This window comes from Ambystoma mexicanum, chromosome 9 (genome assembly GCF_040938575.1).
Source record: "Ambystoma mexicanum isolate Mex_15411 chromosome 9, UKY_AmexF1_1, whole genome shotgun sequence".
Lineage (NCBI taxonomy): Eukaryota > Metazoa > Chordata > Amphibia > Caudata > Ambystomatidae > Ambystoma > Ambystoma mexicanum.
In genome coordinates this window covers 339609271-339626405 of record NC_090931.1, presented here as the reverse complement: position 1 = coordinate 339626405, position 17135 = coordinate 339609271, and the positions used below count along the sequence as shown (strand labels likewise).

Below are 17135 nucleotides of genomic sequence, written 5' to 3'. Positions count from 1 at the left end.
GCAATAACGCCCCAAAAGTAAGATTGACACAATTGCATCAGTGCCCATTGCTCAAACAGAACCCAGGTTGCCACCCACCCGTCCAGTTGTTCCATCTGCACCAGCCCCTCCTGAACATGAGATCCCACTCCCCCTCCACCTACCGAGCTTGAATTCGCAGCTATCAGAGAAGGCAGCGTTGGAGAGGCAGGGCCTGCACAAAGCATGTACACTAGGATAACCCGTAGTGCGGTCAGCAGGGAAAGAAAGAGAGAGTTGAAAGAACAGGCAGAAATATATATCGAAGGAAATGATGAGACATCAACGCTGGGGTCGATGTATGATTATAAGAAGCTCAGTGAAAAACACGTATTGTTGGAATGCATGGGAGAATATCTTATGGAAAGATGGAAGCAATTAACTGGTATGGCACTGCCACAGAAGTTGCAGGATTTGAATGCCTTTTCACGATTGAGAGAAAGTGATTCAGAAATGAAGGAGCATGTGGACAGGTTATTCGAGTTTAAAGATGACCTTGATGAATTATCTTCAGACATGTTTTCTGCTCCTGGGTTTTGGTACAAAGAGGTAAGGAAAGGGAGACGAGGGTCGACAACATATGTCCAGCAGCGATTTTGCCCGCCATCGAAACCGGATAGTGAAGAAATTAAAATATGTACGCGACAAGCGCTTAGATGGATTATGGATGCTAGTATTCCTATAATAGAGGTGTATGATACGTTTGAACTGTATACGATAGAGATGCAAAGGACACCATTACAAGTAATGGTTGAATATTTGCAAGATAAATATGTTGAAAGAAATGATTGCTGTCCCTCTGCGTTAATGACAGTACATAAGAGAGCGTGTTTGTCCGAAACTGGAAAGACTGCTCTATCCCTTGATCTAGCTATAGTACTTATAATAGAAGAGAGAAAGGAGGGAAAGCTAGTACGATATTTCCAATGAGAGAAGTACCTCCCACTTTTGTGCCAAAAACAGAAACCCCAGGTGTTGATGGAGGCCCAGCACAGGTGACAGAGGCACATTACACAGCACAATATGTACATGTCCCTTTCTTTAGATGAGAGGTGAATAATATAAAACAAACAATCCCTGATATAAGAAAGAATCTGGCGGGATTCTATAAAGAAATTGAATCGTATTTGAGATTGCCAATTTTTAATATGAGCGATATTGACCTATTCTTCCCTGTAATTCTCCCAGCAGATATATGAAAGCAAATTAGGAATGTAGATGATCATGAAAGTTTGGGTGCTACTTGGGAAAATTTAATAAAAGAGGATGCGGACAGAAAAGCAGGCGAAAAGCCATCGTCAAATATGTCAGCGTTACCAGCACGAACAATATAGAAATTGAAGGTTATAGTGCCTGAAAGAAGAATTATATGGGACAAACTAACTGCATGCGTGCCAGGCAAAGATGAGTTGGCTACTGACTCTTTCAATAGATTTGAAGAAGTGTTTACAGATTTTAGTGGTCAAGATTTAAGCACTGAACCCGGGAAAAGACTATTTGTTGACAAATATGTTAGAGGGTTGCTACCTCAAATCCAAAATTTGATAATGACATCTGAAAGTGCATGGCAAGCAAAATCACAGAGTGAAGTATTACAAATGGCACAGTACTATGAAAATAGAGTAAATACAGAAAAAGAAAAAGAGGTGAAAGATAGAGTGAATCTAAAAACAAGAATGTTACTACAGCAGGTAGCAAATAATAATAGGGGTAGAGGAAATGCACAAGGACGAGGGAATTACTCCAACATGCATGGAGGTCCACTTGGCCTAATCAATGTAAGTCAGTCAACAAGTTTATTCGGATTGAAAAAAATCCATCAAACACAAAGCAAAATCAACACACAAAAAGCATTTACAATCAATAGACCATATACTGGAATAGTACAGCAAAGAGTCTCTTAGGGAAAGAAAAGGGTGAAACAAAGGCCCCCATCACCCTCTGGATAACTCACCTTGCCTGGGCCTGACCCCCAAAAAGCCTGTCTGGTCACGGCTCTGGGGAGTGAGGTTTGCCCCAGACAGGGGGTAAGTCCTCCTGACTGGCCTCATGGGCGATATAGAGCCTAAATAGGAGTGTGGGCTGATTAGAATTCCGCTCCCTGGTGTCCCTCCCATCCCCCCCCATTGCCCCAGGACCCTGCTCGCCAGTCTCCAGTCCCAAAAGCCAATTCCACTATGTACTCCGAGCTCTTGCCCACACTGGCCAATCTCCGACAGCCTACCAAGGTTTCCCTGGATATAAAGGAACATCCTCTCACGGATCGTAACCAGTGTACACTTTTGTTTACAAGAGACTCCCTGGACTCCAACATGTTCCTTTCCATTTTTGGTACCCCGTGAAGATACACTGTAGCTCGACCATTCTGGTCTTGAACAGGAGGCTGAGATGGACCGTCTCTGTGCCGTGGACCAAAGGCAATCTTCCCCTCATGATTAGGGCTTTTTAGGACTACTGGACTTGGGGCAAATTCCGCCACCCCACCATGCTCACTGTACTTGGTGCCGCCTGCCCTGGGATCTTTTCCAATGTCTGACACAGAGGGACTTGGTTCTTGGGGTGTACCAGAGGAAAGTCAGAGAGACCCTTACAGACAATCGGAATGGGAAAGGGCTCCCCCTCCCTTTGCTCCCTCCCCTTAATGGCTATTAGTGTTGTAAGCAAAATTCTAATAGCAGCCAACTCAGCCAAAACTTGTTTGCACTTACACCCCCCGAGTGACAGATCCACCTCGACTCGGGGGTTAATAACCGGCCCTACAGCCCGGGAGGTTTCACATTTTGGTTGCTTGGACTCCCTAAGTGGAGATAGGTAGAGAGAGGGGCTGGCCAATGGGCACACTATGGGCATAGGTACACTCCCAAAACTTCTGTTGCCCAGGGAGAGATTGCACACAGGGTCGTCGTCAATAAATGAGCTGCCCCCCGCAGTTGGGCTAGCCAGAGCGGAGCTAGAAAGTGTCTTTCCCGGGCTGGCACGAATGTTTTGCACATCCAGGTTTAGAGCTTTGACTGGCGCTCCCTTTTGATCCTGAGGGCGAAACCTCTTCACAGCCAGGACTTTTCGCTTGGGTTTGGGACCACTCTCTTGGCGGGCGAGATGAACCTCTGAACAAAACGAAGGGAGGGGGAAGGGTGAGAGTGCTTGTGATGGAAGGGGGGGGGTTTCTTTGGTGGGCCATGAGCTTTCAAAGTTCTTAGGGACTTGAGGAGTGACATTGCGTGTTTAGTGGGTCCACACCAGTGTTTCTGCCCTCTTGTCCAAGACACACAGACAAACAGCTCCTAGTACAGTCCCTCGCCTGCACTTACTTCACCCTCTTCTCCCAGGTGGATCCAGGCCGAGCCTCCCTCTTCACCGCCGAAACACTGTGTCCTTGTACCGCCTCAGGGTCAGAGGGACAAAGTCCAGGTGGTGCACCTCCACGGGTCCACAAACACCCTCCGCGGGACGCCAAAACCCGCGCCCTTGCTCCCCCGCAGGCTTCCTGCCCTGCGGGGAAAATGTGGAAAGGAAATAAAGAGGGGGCGTGGCCTCTCCTCCGAAGTACGGTGGCCCTCCTGGGCTTCTGAGCAAAGGCTCCGCGGGACGCCAACACCCGGACCTTGCTCCCCCGCGGGCTTCCTGCCCAGCGGGGATAATGTGGAAAGGAAATAGGGAGGGGGCGTGGCCTCCCCTCTGAAGTACGGTGGCCCTCCTGGGCTTCTGAGCAAAGGCTCCGCGGGACGCCAACACCCGCGCCCTTGCTCCCCCGCGGGCTTCCTGCCCTGCGGGGATAATGTGGAAAGGAAATAGGGAGGGGGCCTGGCCTCCCCTCCGAAGTACGGTGGCCCTCCTGGGCTTCTGAGCAAAGGCTCCGTGGGACGCCAATACCCGCGCCAATGTGCATACTGTAAGGAAGAGGGTCCTTGGCGAGCACAGTGCCCACATTTGCAGAATAGAAATGGGAATGGCCGAGACGACAGAACAGAGGTCGCCCGGGAACACAGGGGCAAAATAGAAACACTGGTATGCCACAAAATCAGAATAACCAAGGAAACAACAACCAGAATCAGAGCCAGAATCAAAATAAGCAGAATGGAGCAGGAGATGGAAATGTTTATGATACTCAATCAAATACATATTATTCTGGTGACTTTACATCAGATGATGTATTGTTCCGCTAGGACAGCCCAAAATAGGGGTCGGAAACAGTACCTATTCCTGTTGACCAGAAAGGACCCTACGTAGAAATGAAAGTTGGGAATAAGGAGCACACTTTTCTAGTGGACACAGGTGCACAGAAGTGCTCAATAGACCATCACTTGGTTCCAGAAATACCGCTTTCAGGGCAAAAGAATGTTTCAGTACGGTTCGCAGGCACCCCAGTAATTAGCCTGGTGTCATAGTCAGTGCCTATAACATTAGGTCCATTCACTGAGTCTTGCCCGTTTCTGTTGACACAAAATTGCGGAGAGAATCTATTAGGTTTAAACTTGTTAAAAAAAACTGTGTGGTTTTTCATTGTTCTCCTGATGGAGTGTTTTTGATGATTTCACCACAGAAAATGCCAGTGTACCAATTCTTGTCCAGACCCCTACCAACAGAATTAAGTAAGGTACCGACTTGCATATGGGCGATGAATGATAACGATGTTGGTTGTTTGTAAATAGAGCCAGTGAGAGTTGTTTTGAAAGAGGCAGTAACATTGCCGCATATTCCCCCGTTTAAAATTTCAGTGGTAGGAGAGAAGGAATTGAAATGCATTGTTTCAGATTCGGTTAAAAGAAATGTGAGTGAAGAGATTACTGGTAGCACTTTTAACAGTCCCATTCTTCCAGTTTATAAGAAAGGATGTAATGAAATACTGTTCCGTTTCATAATTGATTTACGCGCATTGAATAAAGTAGTTGATCCCCAATTTCCGTTGGTCCCAGATGTCACCACCATTTTGACAATGATTCCGGCTTCGGCTTCATATTTTAGTGTAGTCGATCTTAAGAATTCTTTTTTTAGCATTCCTGTACACCCAGATAGCAGATACCTATTTGCTTTCACACTAGGAGGGCGTTCTTTCACATTGACACAAATTCCACAAGGTTACACTGAGAGCCCAAGTATTTATAGCAGAGCATTAAAAGAACAACTAGATATGCTAAAGCTACCAGCAGGTTGTGTACTATTGCAGTATATTGATGACTTGTTGATTGCTGCTGACTCAGAAGACATTTGCAAAGGGAGTAACGCCATGTTGTCGACACATTTAGCATTACATGGTCATGAAGCTTCTTTAAAAAAATTCCAGTATTGTCGAAAGGAGGTGGCCTATTTGGGCTACCTACTTTCGAAAGAGGGAAGAAGACTGACACCAGAAAGTATAGAGAGTATCTCTGGTATGCCTATTCCAAAGACAAAGAAAGGAGTCATACTAGGCATGGCTTCATATTGCCGGCAGTGGAATAGCGAATTTCGTAATGATTGTAAAACCAATGGTGGCATTAACAAAAAAGGATGTTGCCCTACCTTTGCCATGGAATGAGGAATGTCAGAATGCATTTGATCTGCTCAAAGTTGCTCTGTGCTCAGCTCCAGTTTTGGGCACACCAAATTATGAAAAGGTTTTTAAATTATTTGTGCATGAGAATGTGGTTTGCGCGCTGGCTCTATTGACCCAGGAACAAGGCGGAAGAAATAGACCATGCGGTTATTTTTCTTCTGCGCTGGACCCTGTAGCATGCGCTTTGCCATGTTGTTTACGCGCTGTCGCCGCAGCTGCTGCGTCAGTAAAACAATCCGAGGGAATGGTGTTGGGGCACGCCTTCATTTTGATGGTGCCCCACACAGTAGACGTTCTTTTGCAACATCTCACATCAGCTAGATTGACTAGATATGAAATTGTCCTGTTTGCACCACATATTCAAATTCAGAGGCGTTGCGCTTTGAATCCTGCAGAATGAATGCCTCCTCCCAATAAAGAAGTGGGTGAGAATGAATCACCTCCCCATGATTGTTTAATGGTTACTGAGGAAGAAACGAAAGGGAGAATTGATCTAACAGACACCCCACAGAAAGAGCCAGACGGAGAACTGTTTTGTGATGGTTCCTGTTTTAAATTACCTGATGGCACGGCAACTGCTTCCTATGCCATCACGACACTAAAGAGTATTTTAGAGAGCAAAAGAATTCCATACAATTCAGCGCAGGCAGCAGAGATAATAGCATTGACAAGAGCATTTGATATTTCTGAAAATCTAAATGTAAACATATATAATGACAAATGGTTGTGGTGAGTTAGGCACTCCTTAAATTTTCAAACCAATTCTATTGAATTGTGTAACTGCAGTAGTTCCAGCTTGAGGTGCAAACCCACTAAAAAAGGTGCCTCCGTGATGTGGTACCTAAAAGACGATAGAAAAAAAGACCCTGGCCATGTGGCCAGCGGTGCGGGCTTCACTCCCTTATTCCACTATACAGTGATGTAATTAAAAAAATAGTAATGATAGAAATATTCTTAACTTGTATCCTTTTTAAAAAAAAATGTTTAATTGATCAAGCGCCAATAATATGGTACGCCGTTTTTCCAATCAAATTGTCGTGGAAGAATTAATCACAAATGCGGCCTAGGCATTTCGGGTCAAAACTCTTCCTCAGGGCCTGTGATTACATCAATTTATACAATATTTGGTCTCAAATATCACTGCACATACGACATATACCACATAGTCAAACAGAAATGTCATCAGTTAACAAATCATCAGTGAGCTATTTACATATCAACACATTGATTGCATCCGTTGTCATCATCATATAGTTCAACAAGAACACAGTAGCAATACGTTACCCAATTTCCATTTAGGTGGTGTGAATTTCATGCATCATTTTCCGGTAGAAAAAATGTCAAAAAATTCAAAAATATAAAAATAAAAAATAATAAAAAACACTAAATATAAAGGAATAATCAGTGTGATGATCATGATAATGTCCAACTTATCCATAACTTCATCTTACTTCTAGTAAGCATCCTGAGCCGGTATCACTAACCTTCAATGAGCGTGAATACTCAAAAAAACGTTCACTTTCACCCGCGGTTTTGTCCGTGGGAGGAATACCTGTGCTGTGGCGGTCTCTGCAACGAGATCGGCCGTGTATGTGTAAATAAGTTTAGGCTACATATTAGATCAAGTTCACTCTTAGTTTTGATACTTAAATGCAGAATTACATATTTGGTAGATCCGCTGTATTCAGCTGGACCCGAACGGTCTGACAATATGGCTCACACTTCCGCCTGCAGTCTTGCCCGCGGGAGAAAAACACATACGGTCGCGGTCTCTGTAAAGAGATCGGACACGTGTCAATACTCGTAAATAACTCGACAGGTAAAGCCCACCGCTTTCATATTCCATATCTACTTACATAAGCTGAAGAAAGATCACGGTTCACTGCCGTAGCTGAACGCATTCGCGCGTGTGCATGGCTGTGTCTGTGGGGAAGTGTTGTAGCAGCAACCAGTTGCCGCGGCAACCGTTGCTTAGTATATAACGGCCATATTGGAATAGGTTGATAACCTAGCTCTATTCAAGCTCCTTAAACTGCCATATTGGAATGGTGCAAACGTAAATGAAAAACCATATATTTATAACGGAACCCATTCCTATTTGTGGAGAAGCACTCTATAATACTATTGTTTCTGCACATGATTCTCACTTACTACTCATTATACTGAATTTGAAAATAAACCTACACACAAACAAAATGTAAAAAAAAGTAAATAAATTAAAAATAATAATAAAATTAAAAACTGAAATAAATTATGAATGTGATACACATCAAGTCACAAATGTATGTGATACATGAATACATATTGCAGAAAATATATCTCGTGTGTATTCAAAATTCACAATGTCAAGTCACACAACCATAAGACACAATTGAACTGATTCATAAAAAACAACTGAGATCTAGCTCCTCGTTCATTCCTTCTGGAGCAATAGACCCCATTCTTTCTATCCATTGTGCCTCTTTCTGGGCTCTCAATTTCTTCATGTTGCTGTTTTGACCCTTGGTTGGTATCACTTCCAAAACTGCAAATTTGAGCTGACAGTCAGTATGCATTCGGGGTCGTGCACAATTTTGGCCGACTCTGGGCTGAGAGGGGTTTCCAACATCACATGGAACTAAAATCCAACATGGCCCTTTGATAGAGCGATTGTTGTCTGCACGTATGTGACCAAATCGACTGGCAATAATGAAATGCGAGGTGCATAAGAAAATAACATGTATCGTCGGAAAAGGAAACGCATTCGCAGACAAAATTGCAAAACAAACTGCCACTGATTTACACACGAAAATGTTGATAGTGCAGTCAGAACAAGTGCCCTGCATGATAGAAAATGGGATTGCCACAGTCAAAGAGATGCAGGCGGATGCAACTGCTGATGAAATAAAAGGGTGGGCTAAGGGCTCCGCAGAACTAGCTTTAGAAGGTTGCTGGGTGGACAAAGAAAGTAGAAAGTGGATGCTGCCCGACTCCTTCGTAACCGCAATGGTCACCATAACCCACAGCCCCACTCACATATGTGCGAAAAAGATGATTCAGCATCTGGCTACAGTATGGCAGAACCCGCACATAAGAAAAAATGCTGAGGGACTAGTTCAGAATTGTATGACGTGTTTGCAAAACAATATTGAAAGAGGTGTTTGCAACACAATATTGAAAGAGGAACAGCCACTCCAACAGGTAGTTTTGGCCCCCCCTCGATGCCCTTTGAAGTTATCCATTTTGATTTCATAGAAATGGAAAGATGTCAGAATCTGAAATACATCTTGGTGGCAGTATTTGCGTTCAGTAAATGGGTGGAAACATACCCGCTAAAAGACTACAAAGCAATGAGCATGGCAAAATTGATGCGAAAAGAATATTTTTCCTGATTCGGCCTGCCACAGGTCATATGGTCAGATAACGGCCCGCATTTCGTTGCCGCCGTAATATTACAGATTTGTGCAGGACTTCAGATTAATAAACGATTCCATTGTGCCAGGCACCAGATTAGTGCCGGTCTTGTTGAATGCCAGAATGGCCTATTGAAAAACAAAATAAGCAAGATATGTTCAGGGAGTCAATTAAAATGGATAGATGCATTACCTTTAGCTTTGTTGTGTATGCGCACATCTGTGCAAGCAAGAACTGGACTCCCCCCATACGAGATCATGATGGGGAGACCTGCTAATGTTTGGTATGCGCCAAGCCCAGGCGCTTGAGTGAAGTTGAATACCCTGTGCATATTGTAACATTTTAACGCAGAAGCTTTGTTTGATTCATCAGCAGGTGCAGGAGGCTCTTCCTGTCAGATATACAGGCCCAAGGCATTGTCAGCAGCCAGGCAATTGGATCCTGGTAAAGAACTTTGAGAGGAAGTTATCACTTGCAGCAAGGTGGCGTGGCCCTTACCAGGTACTCTTGGCAACGCAAACTGCAGTCCGTGTGGATGGTCGTAAGGCGTGGATCCATGCCACCCACATGAAAATAATTCCATCACCATTGAAAGAACTGCCAGATCAGGACGACCAGAAAGAAACAACTGCCTCTGACTCGAAAGACACCATTGCCAGTTCTCTGCCACAAATTCTGCTTGAGCTTGAGGGAAAGCCTGAGAGGATTGCTAAAAAGGAGAAAGGGCGAAAATGTGCCCCAACTTTAACCAGCTCAATCTGCATCATCACCGGCTGACATAAAGCCTGCATCATCACTTGCTGCATCACAAGCTGATACTGAGCCTACATCTGGAAGTGCATCTGCACTGTTCATTGATCACACAGTACCTGGAGCGATAAGGTACAACCTATGTTCTCAAAATCGAAAGTGATCTCTATTCCCATCACGGATTAATTGGGAATCGGAGGCCTAGGGAAGTGGAGCGTGGGGGGCTGTACCAATTTGGGAGCTCTGGAAAGCGGCTTCTCTGTGCTATCTTTGAAAATAAAAATCCATTTGTCGATCACCCCGTGCGAACAAGCAGGGCGCTTATGGTACGAAGACAATTGATGTTTGCTCTGGAGTCTTTTGAGCAATGTGCAAGAGCACGATAATCTTGCCTTACGTTTATCAATCGGGGCTGCCGAGAACTGGCCTAAACACTTTGTTAATGACTTCGAACATATTGGTGTTTCAATTCAACGGCTGCTGCCGTGAGAAGTATTCACACCGAACATTGTTGGAGAAGAAGAGTCATGCATGATGCCCATACCAGTTTCTGCCCCCTCCTGCACCAACTCTGATGATGTAATAGATATAGAGACTATAAAGAAAAATAGAAAGAATTGCTGTAAGAAAGTAATGTTAATGATTATGACACTTCTGGGTATTCTATGTACCATTATCCCAGTATTATGGTATCTGGAGAGCGTGCACCCATTAAGTTCTCTTTTGCCTGCCCCAAAAGCATCTGTCACAGACAGTCCAGTACATGTACTCTCTTATACTCTCCCTCCAATAGAAGAAAGACACAGGGAAGGTTATGGTAATAACACATTGCTTTTGATTATGAATACGACTCACTCAATCTTGAACAAGACTAACTGCTGGGTCTGCATGCATTTAATTTACTCCTGCATGGTGGAAAAGGAATAGGTTGGTATGTACAGCCATTACCCCTCAATACAGCAGGCTATACATCACTAAGTGCACTCTTTTATGGAAAGTGGAATAAGAGTGACACAGGTCAATTAGACAAGACAAACATAGAATAATTTGAAAAAATGGTAATGAAACCCGTAGGTTGCACCATATTTAACAAAGCAAGATTAATAAAACAAGAAATAACGCCAGTAGACAGACTGTATGTGCCTTATAAGTCAACTGTAATCACGTTTCACATGAACCCAGCAGGGAACAAAGATGTAGTGCCCCCCCCCTCATATACAATAAATGACAATCCTCGCACTGTTCCATTTTGCTTACGGAAAAAAGGCTCCTATTCAGTAGGGACATTTGATAGATGCATGAATATTGCAATATTTGAGAGAGAAGAAGAACCGATATATGTAGGTGACCCCGTTTATTTTGTATGTGGAGAAAAAGCTTATCCCTGGCTACCTAGAAATTGGGGGGGTGGGCATGTTACTTAGGGATCCTCTTCCCTGGGATATTCCTTTCCCGAACATCAGATATATCGAAATTATCTAGATCAAGGCCTCAGCAGGATGATGAAGCAGGATTTATTGCAGGAGACATAGCAAAATCATTTATACCATTTAGGGGCCAAGCAATAAACTCTTAAAATATAAGAAGATTGTCAAGAATTTTTGAAAAAACAATAAATGGAACGACTGATATACTGTATAATATGACTCTAGAAGAGAAGGCAATTAGATTGATGACACTTCAGAATAGAATGGCTCTTGACATAGTTTTGGCTGACCGTGGAGGTGTTTGCAAAATCGTGGGGTCAGCGCGCTGCGTATTTGTAAGTGATTCTTCCCCTACGATTTTTGAGGTAATAAAGAAGTTACACATTCTGACCTCTGACCTTCACCCCCCGACAGGTGGTTGGGAACTGAATATAAGTTCCTGGTTTTGAGAGTTATTACGCTCATGGGTATGGAAACTAGTTGCAATTTTAGCAACGATACTCGGGATCTTTCTGACATGTTGTTCTTGCATACACTGCCTGCCAATTATTAGCTCTGAAATAGGCGATGAATGCATACACATGATAACAGAGAAAAGAACTCCCAAAGTGGATACAAATGCAAATAATGAAACACAAACTATGAAAGATGATCACGATTACAGTAGTATGCATAGTCCAGAATTAGATACATGGACAGAGGAAGATGCAATGTATGGTTGATGCGTTTGGCTTACAGCGATGAGGAGGGTTTGTTAGTCTAGAAAATACCCTACCATAGCATAGATGGTGTATTATGTTGGCTGAAAACCAACCGCATAATTTTCCCAGCACCGCCAGTACAGAATCGTCAGCATAACCATAGAGCGTCCATTTTGAACCAACAGAATTCCCAATTTTGCTTTCTCTTGCGATCGCCAAGGGCCCACATGCCCTTACGCTGTACTAGTGGCTAGAAGCAACATATCAACCTTTACGATGGACTAGTGCCTAGTTGATGGAACAGCCTTGCGGTTCACCGTGCTTCCAAAGTGCTTCTTTTAACGAAAAGCAACACCCTGTGTACCATGGCGTATACAGATAAAAGAAAATAAATGGCTTTCGGAGTTCATATGGCAATTGCTGAATATTCTCTAAACATTTAATGTAAAATAAATGTACTTTACCAAATGTACCGTGTTGCTGTTTGATTTTAAAGTACAGTTTCATATTCCGAATTGTTGTGCGCTGTTTTGTGAGATGGTCTGTGTTGGTTTCCGGGTTCTGTGTGGAGTCGCGTAGAAGACGACTGGGCGCGTTTGCCTACGCAGCACAGTAACGTCATGGAGAGAGGCGGGGAATATGAATGTTTGGATAATGTCAGGCTCAGGGGCGGGGGAATTGATTTAGTGCCACAAAAGCAGGTCAGCCAGGGCGATGCGACAAGTGATAGGATTATCAGAAAATGGCAGCGCCCTGGTGCTTGTTTTCGCGTGCGTTTAATGGACGAATACCCGGGTAAGGTCCATAGGAATGTTTTGTAAAATTGAGCCACTTAGGCTTAAAAAAACATGGCCGACCCGCAAGGACAATAGAAAATTTTACTAGACCATGCCTTTAATATTTTCTCATCAACCGTCAACATTGAGAATTTGTCTCTCAGCGCCGATATGGTGGATGTTGGTGTTGATCGGGATCGAGACGCTGCAGCATCAACATCCGTGGATGCAAAGAGATGATCCGGCTTCTATTGGATCTCTTTTGGTGTCAAAAGATTTATCAGCGCCGACATTGTCAGTACCGGGGAACTAGAGGAGTTGAGTATGCCGAGCACCGCATCTGGCTTCCAAAGCCTACTGCGTGGGGGGAGCAGCGCCAACTACAGCATGGTTCTTGAAACTTTCAAGCATTGAGGATTTGAAATCCTCCCACTCTTGGCAGGTGGTAGGCCCAGCCGACCGCTTAACTTTATCCGTCGACGACTCATAGTCCTGACGGTGGCGGTGACACCTTTTCTTCTTTCGGGATGAGGAAGAGTTGCTCCTCGAGTGGGCCCATTTATTCTTCCACCGGTGTTCTTTCTCGGTGGTGTGCCCCTCAGTTTCAGCCTTCGAAGACTGAACCGTTGACCGCGCCAGTGATTTTGAAGGAGGTTGGCCCAAAGTGAGTTTTGCAGCTCGATCGCGAAGGGATTTAGGTTGCATTTTGGCACACGATGGACACCCGTCATTCCTGTGAACTGTGCCCAAGCAGCAGAGACACAACTTGTGTGGGTCAGTGATGGACATCTTGGTGCCACAATCGGAACACCGTTTGAAATCTGATATCCGAGCAACCGACATCTTGCAACATCTTGCATCGAGGATTTTGAAAGCAGTACAATGTTTTCTAATGAAAACGTTGTGAGAGTTGAAGCTCTGTGTTCCCAAGCAGCATGTTAGCGCACGGAAAAAAGGAACTGAGGTCGGGGCATAGTGATATGGTATTTATATGGCACTTGACGTCACTTCCAGAGCTGACGACCAGATGCAGAGCACGACGGTTCGATGGTCAACGGCCGGGTCGAGGTCCACTATGCCCCCTGTCGAAAATGTTCTGAAACGTCGAAGCTTGGGGGAATATCTATCAGATCACATGAGGAATCTGCAGGAGAAAGGCAATCCATCGAAATCCAATATCTTTAAATGTTCAATGATTGTGGGTATAGTCGGTCCTAAGGAGGGAAGGAAAGGTGGACCTTCTTTGCAAACATTCAAGCAACTATCAGCAATTGCCGTTTAACTACTACTTTAATTCAAGTTTCAGTGTTGGCCTAACTGTAGAATCTAAACAGTCCTCTGCTCCCCACGTAAAGCTCCTTTAACTGGAAAAAAATTGTTTTCAAAAAGTTTCCAAATTAGGAAACATAAATGATTACATACTCCACCCACTAAACAAAATGTTATTTTGATCTTGTATCCACTTTTCTGATGCCTGGTTTGAAAACTGTGTTACAATTTGCTCTTGTTTGAAGCATATGTATGAATTTATTTCCATCGAATGTATCATTATGCGCTTACTGCAATTTATTTTCACTATTATTTGAACTTGACTTCCCTCATGTACTACTCTTGTAAACTTAATAAGAGGAGCCATAACTTTGCCCTGTGCTGCTGTTGTCTAGCATGCTGTTTCCTTTGACTTCAAAGGCGCTTTCCGTGGACTTGGTGTATCAGACATGTGGGTCCCCTTCCATTTTAAATGTCCTGGGGGGCGTTGATTGCAATTAGAGTATGGAGGAGTTCTTTTTGTCAACTCCTGTCTGATACTTTGGTAGTCAGGGATGATTTTGGCCTAACTGCCGAATGACTGTAGTCCAAGAAGTCACCAATAATCGATTATCACTACCAGGAATTGGAAAAAAATGATCTCTAGTGTGATTTCTCTTATCAGTAAAATAAAGGACGCCGCTCACTGCCTTAATTCATATTATGCATTTATTTATTCACTTATCGTTTCACAATCACCTGATGGAGATGTCTATGGTACTTCGAAAGAAGGAACATTCAATCTCAGCATAAAATGTTTAGTTAGTCCAATAAAAGATATCAAAACTTGGATTTTGGACTCACATGGCGATAAACCGATGAAAAATGTATTGAGCCCATAATGCTTCAAAAAGGGGTTGAGGGAGTGCAAATAAGTTCCTCAATATCTATGTAAGACTAATTACTAAAGCACAGATGTCATAGCTAATTCACCCTATCCACTCTCATTCTATATACTATCTTCAGCCATTCATGCAAGACATCTGTGGTATGCCACTCACATCTTATGGCTACTGATGTGTCAAACTTCCCAATACAAATTAACTGATACCTGATCTTGAAATTAGAGAGGATACCTTTCAAATGTGACAATGCTTCTGCAATGGCCCGCCTTACACACAGAAATGGCTTGGAGAAGGATGCAAGACATCTTGAATTAATCATCCAATACAAATCTTCTGCAATGATTCATTACTCTGGTAAGACAAGATGGCAGGGTCATTTAAGGAAGCCCAAGACAGGACTAGATCATTTAGATAGCAAGTTGAAAGGTTGGCATTAAAAGAGGAGACTACCTTTACTGGGGAGTCCAAAAGAGGCATAGCTCATTGGATTGCATTGTAAATGCTGTCTCCAACGTATACATTTTTAGAAAACTGAGAGTTAAAAGAAGGAGTAATGACAATTCTGCCTGTTTGTAGTCTTTCATTTTCAATTCTGTCTGCTAAAAGTTGAATAGTGTATGCTGGAGTCCCATCAGCACGTAAGTGTTGATGTTGGTGGTCCCCTGCTTGCAATTTGCATCTTTTACAAAATGTCCCCCATGTCATGCATATGCACATCCTCAGACTACGGAAAAGAAAGAATAAGAAGATTCATCATTAACATCAACCTTATGGAAAATGTAGTGGGAGAAAAAAGAGAAAATGAGTATAAGAAGCATGTAAACCCAACGACAAAAAATGTTCTAATAAGACATTTGGGTGTTGATACGTTCTTAAATACTAAACTAAATAGAATTCCTTAAGTGTACTCACATTTCACTAACTTGCAAATACATTTTTGGTGGATCACCTTTTCTTGAGAGCATCACAATAAAATAAAACATGCAATAAATGTTCCAATACGTATTCATTTTTTCTGCAACTTGTCGTTTATGGAATTACACTTCGTAATGTACCTGCCAGCCAGCTAAGCAGTGAATGTGGCGTAGGCCGACAGTGAGGGTGCAGCCAAGTCGTTGGTACATCTCCTTTTTGTAAATCCCTTGCAGCAGACGACAGATGCTCAGGCACGGCAAATGAGCCAGCCACCAGGCTTTTGGATAATTCCAAAACTTGCTGCCTTATATAGTACACTGAAGCGTTCATCCAGTAGCATTCCTAGAATGAGACCCAACAGAAAAACAATAACATGCTGTTACACGTATGATCCTGCCACATTTTGAAGAGTCTCCATTGGCATGTACATGTAAGAAAACCAGTGCAGCTTCGCTTATAAAAAAAAAATATTTGCAATAATCGATGTACTTTTTTTGTAATAGATTGATTTTACCGTAACTTGAAATCCTAAGGGCTAATTTTCATGCCCTCAACCCACCGCCCACCCGAGGGCTAAAATATCTTGAAATAAGGCTTGAAAGTTTAAGGCCTGGTTTATCACATATTTTAATGATATGGGGGATGTTGAGAATTTTTGCAGGTGGAGCTGTGACACCTAATGAGATTTCTGTGTCCTCCTATCCTTAACGCCATTGTGATATTTTCATGTTGGCATTAAACCAATGGATAGCTATGCAATCTATCTGTTTCTATGACCTGCTAAAAGCAGGCCGATTGCATAGAAATATATTGTAAATGCCTCTGGCAATCTATTTATAAGTGAGTCAGATTTGGGAATTTCTCACTTGCGCCAGGGATAACTCCAACCACCCCTAGCTCAATGTCCTATGGAAAAACATGTGAGGGTGTGGCAGGCCGATGCAATTCTCCACACAGCACTATACCATGCTCGACTGCGTTTCTAGGATATGGCAGTCTGCCCAGAGGCGTTGCTGGCGGAGAGAGGGGGCTAAAGGGGCCATATAGCCCCTAGTCTTTTGCTTGTAGCCCTGGATAGAATCTCAGGAGCTAAAACCAAAATGCTAGCTAGCCCCCAGTCCCGACAGTTCCGACATTAGCGTAGCCCCGGGTCTTTTGCAGACCTAGCAACACCCCTGAGTCTGCCTAATAGCTTTGGCGCCTGGTCAACGTTTTTCTATTTTCAGTGATCTTTCACTGGAACAATACAAATGTTTTTAATATTGCCTGGTGTTCTGAGGGCAGGCGAGACAAGCAAATGGGAGCTGGGGCATAGGATGCTTGGGTGTGTGGCGTGTTTCACCATTTTAAAAGTGACAAGCAAATATTGAAGCGACACTGAACTTTTATGGGCCGCCCGCAAAAATATCGATGGAACACTTTTTGGGGGGTCCACTTGAACTTCTCACAATTAGTATTGCTTTCCT

The 17135-nt window shown here is 43.4% G+C and overlaps 1 protein-coding gene across 1 annotated transcript in view; it reads right to left on the bottom strand.

The window, feature by feature from the left end:
• The window catches only part of LOC138487325 (uncharacterized), a 2513852-nt gene that overhangs the window by 127689 nt on the left and 2369028 nt on the right, over positions 1-17135 (bottom strand). Inside the window, exon 95 of the mRNA XM_069613924.1 lies at positions 15810-16011. Coding sequence (XP_069470025.1) covers positions 15810-16011 — 202 coding nt within the window. The remainder of the gene's footprint in view (positions 1-15809; positions 16012-17135) is intronic.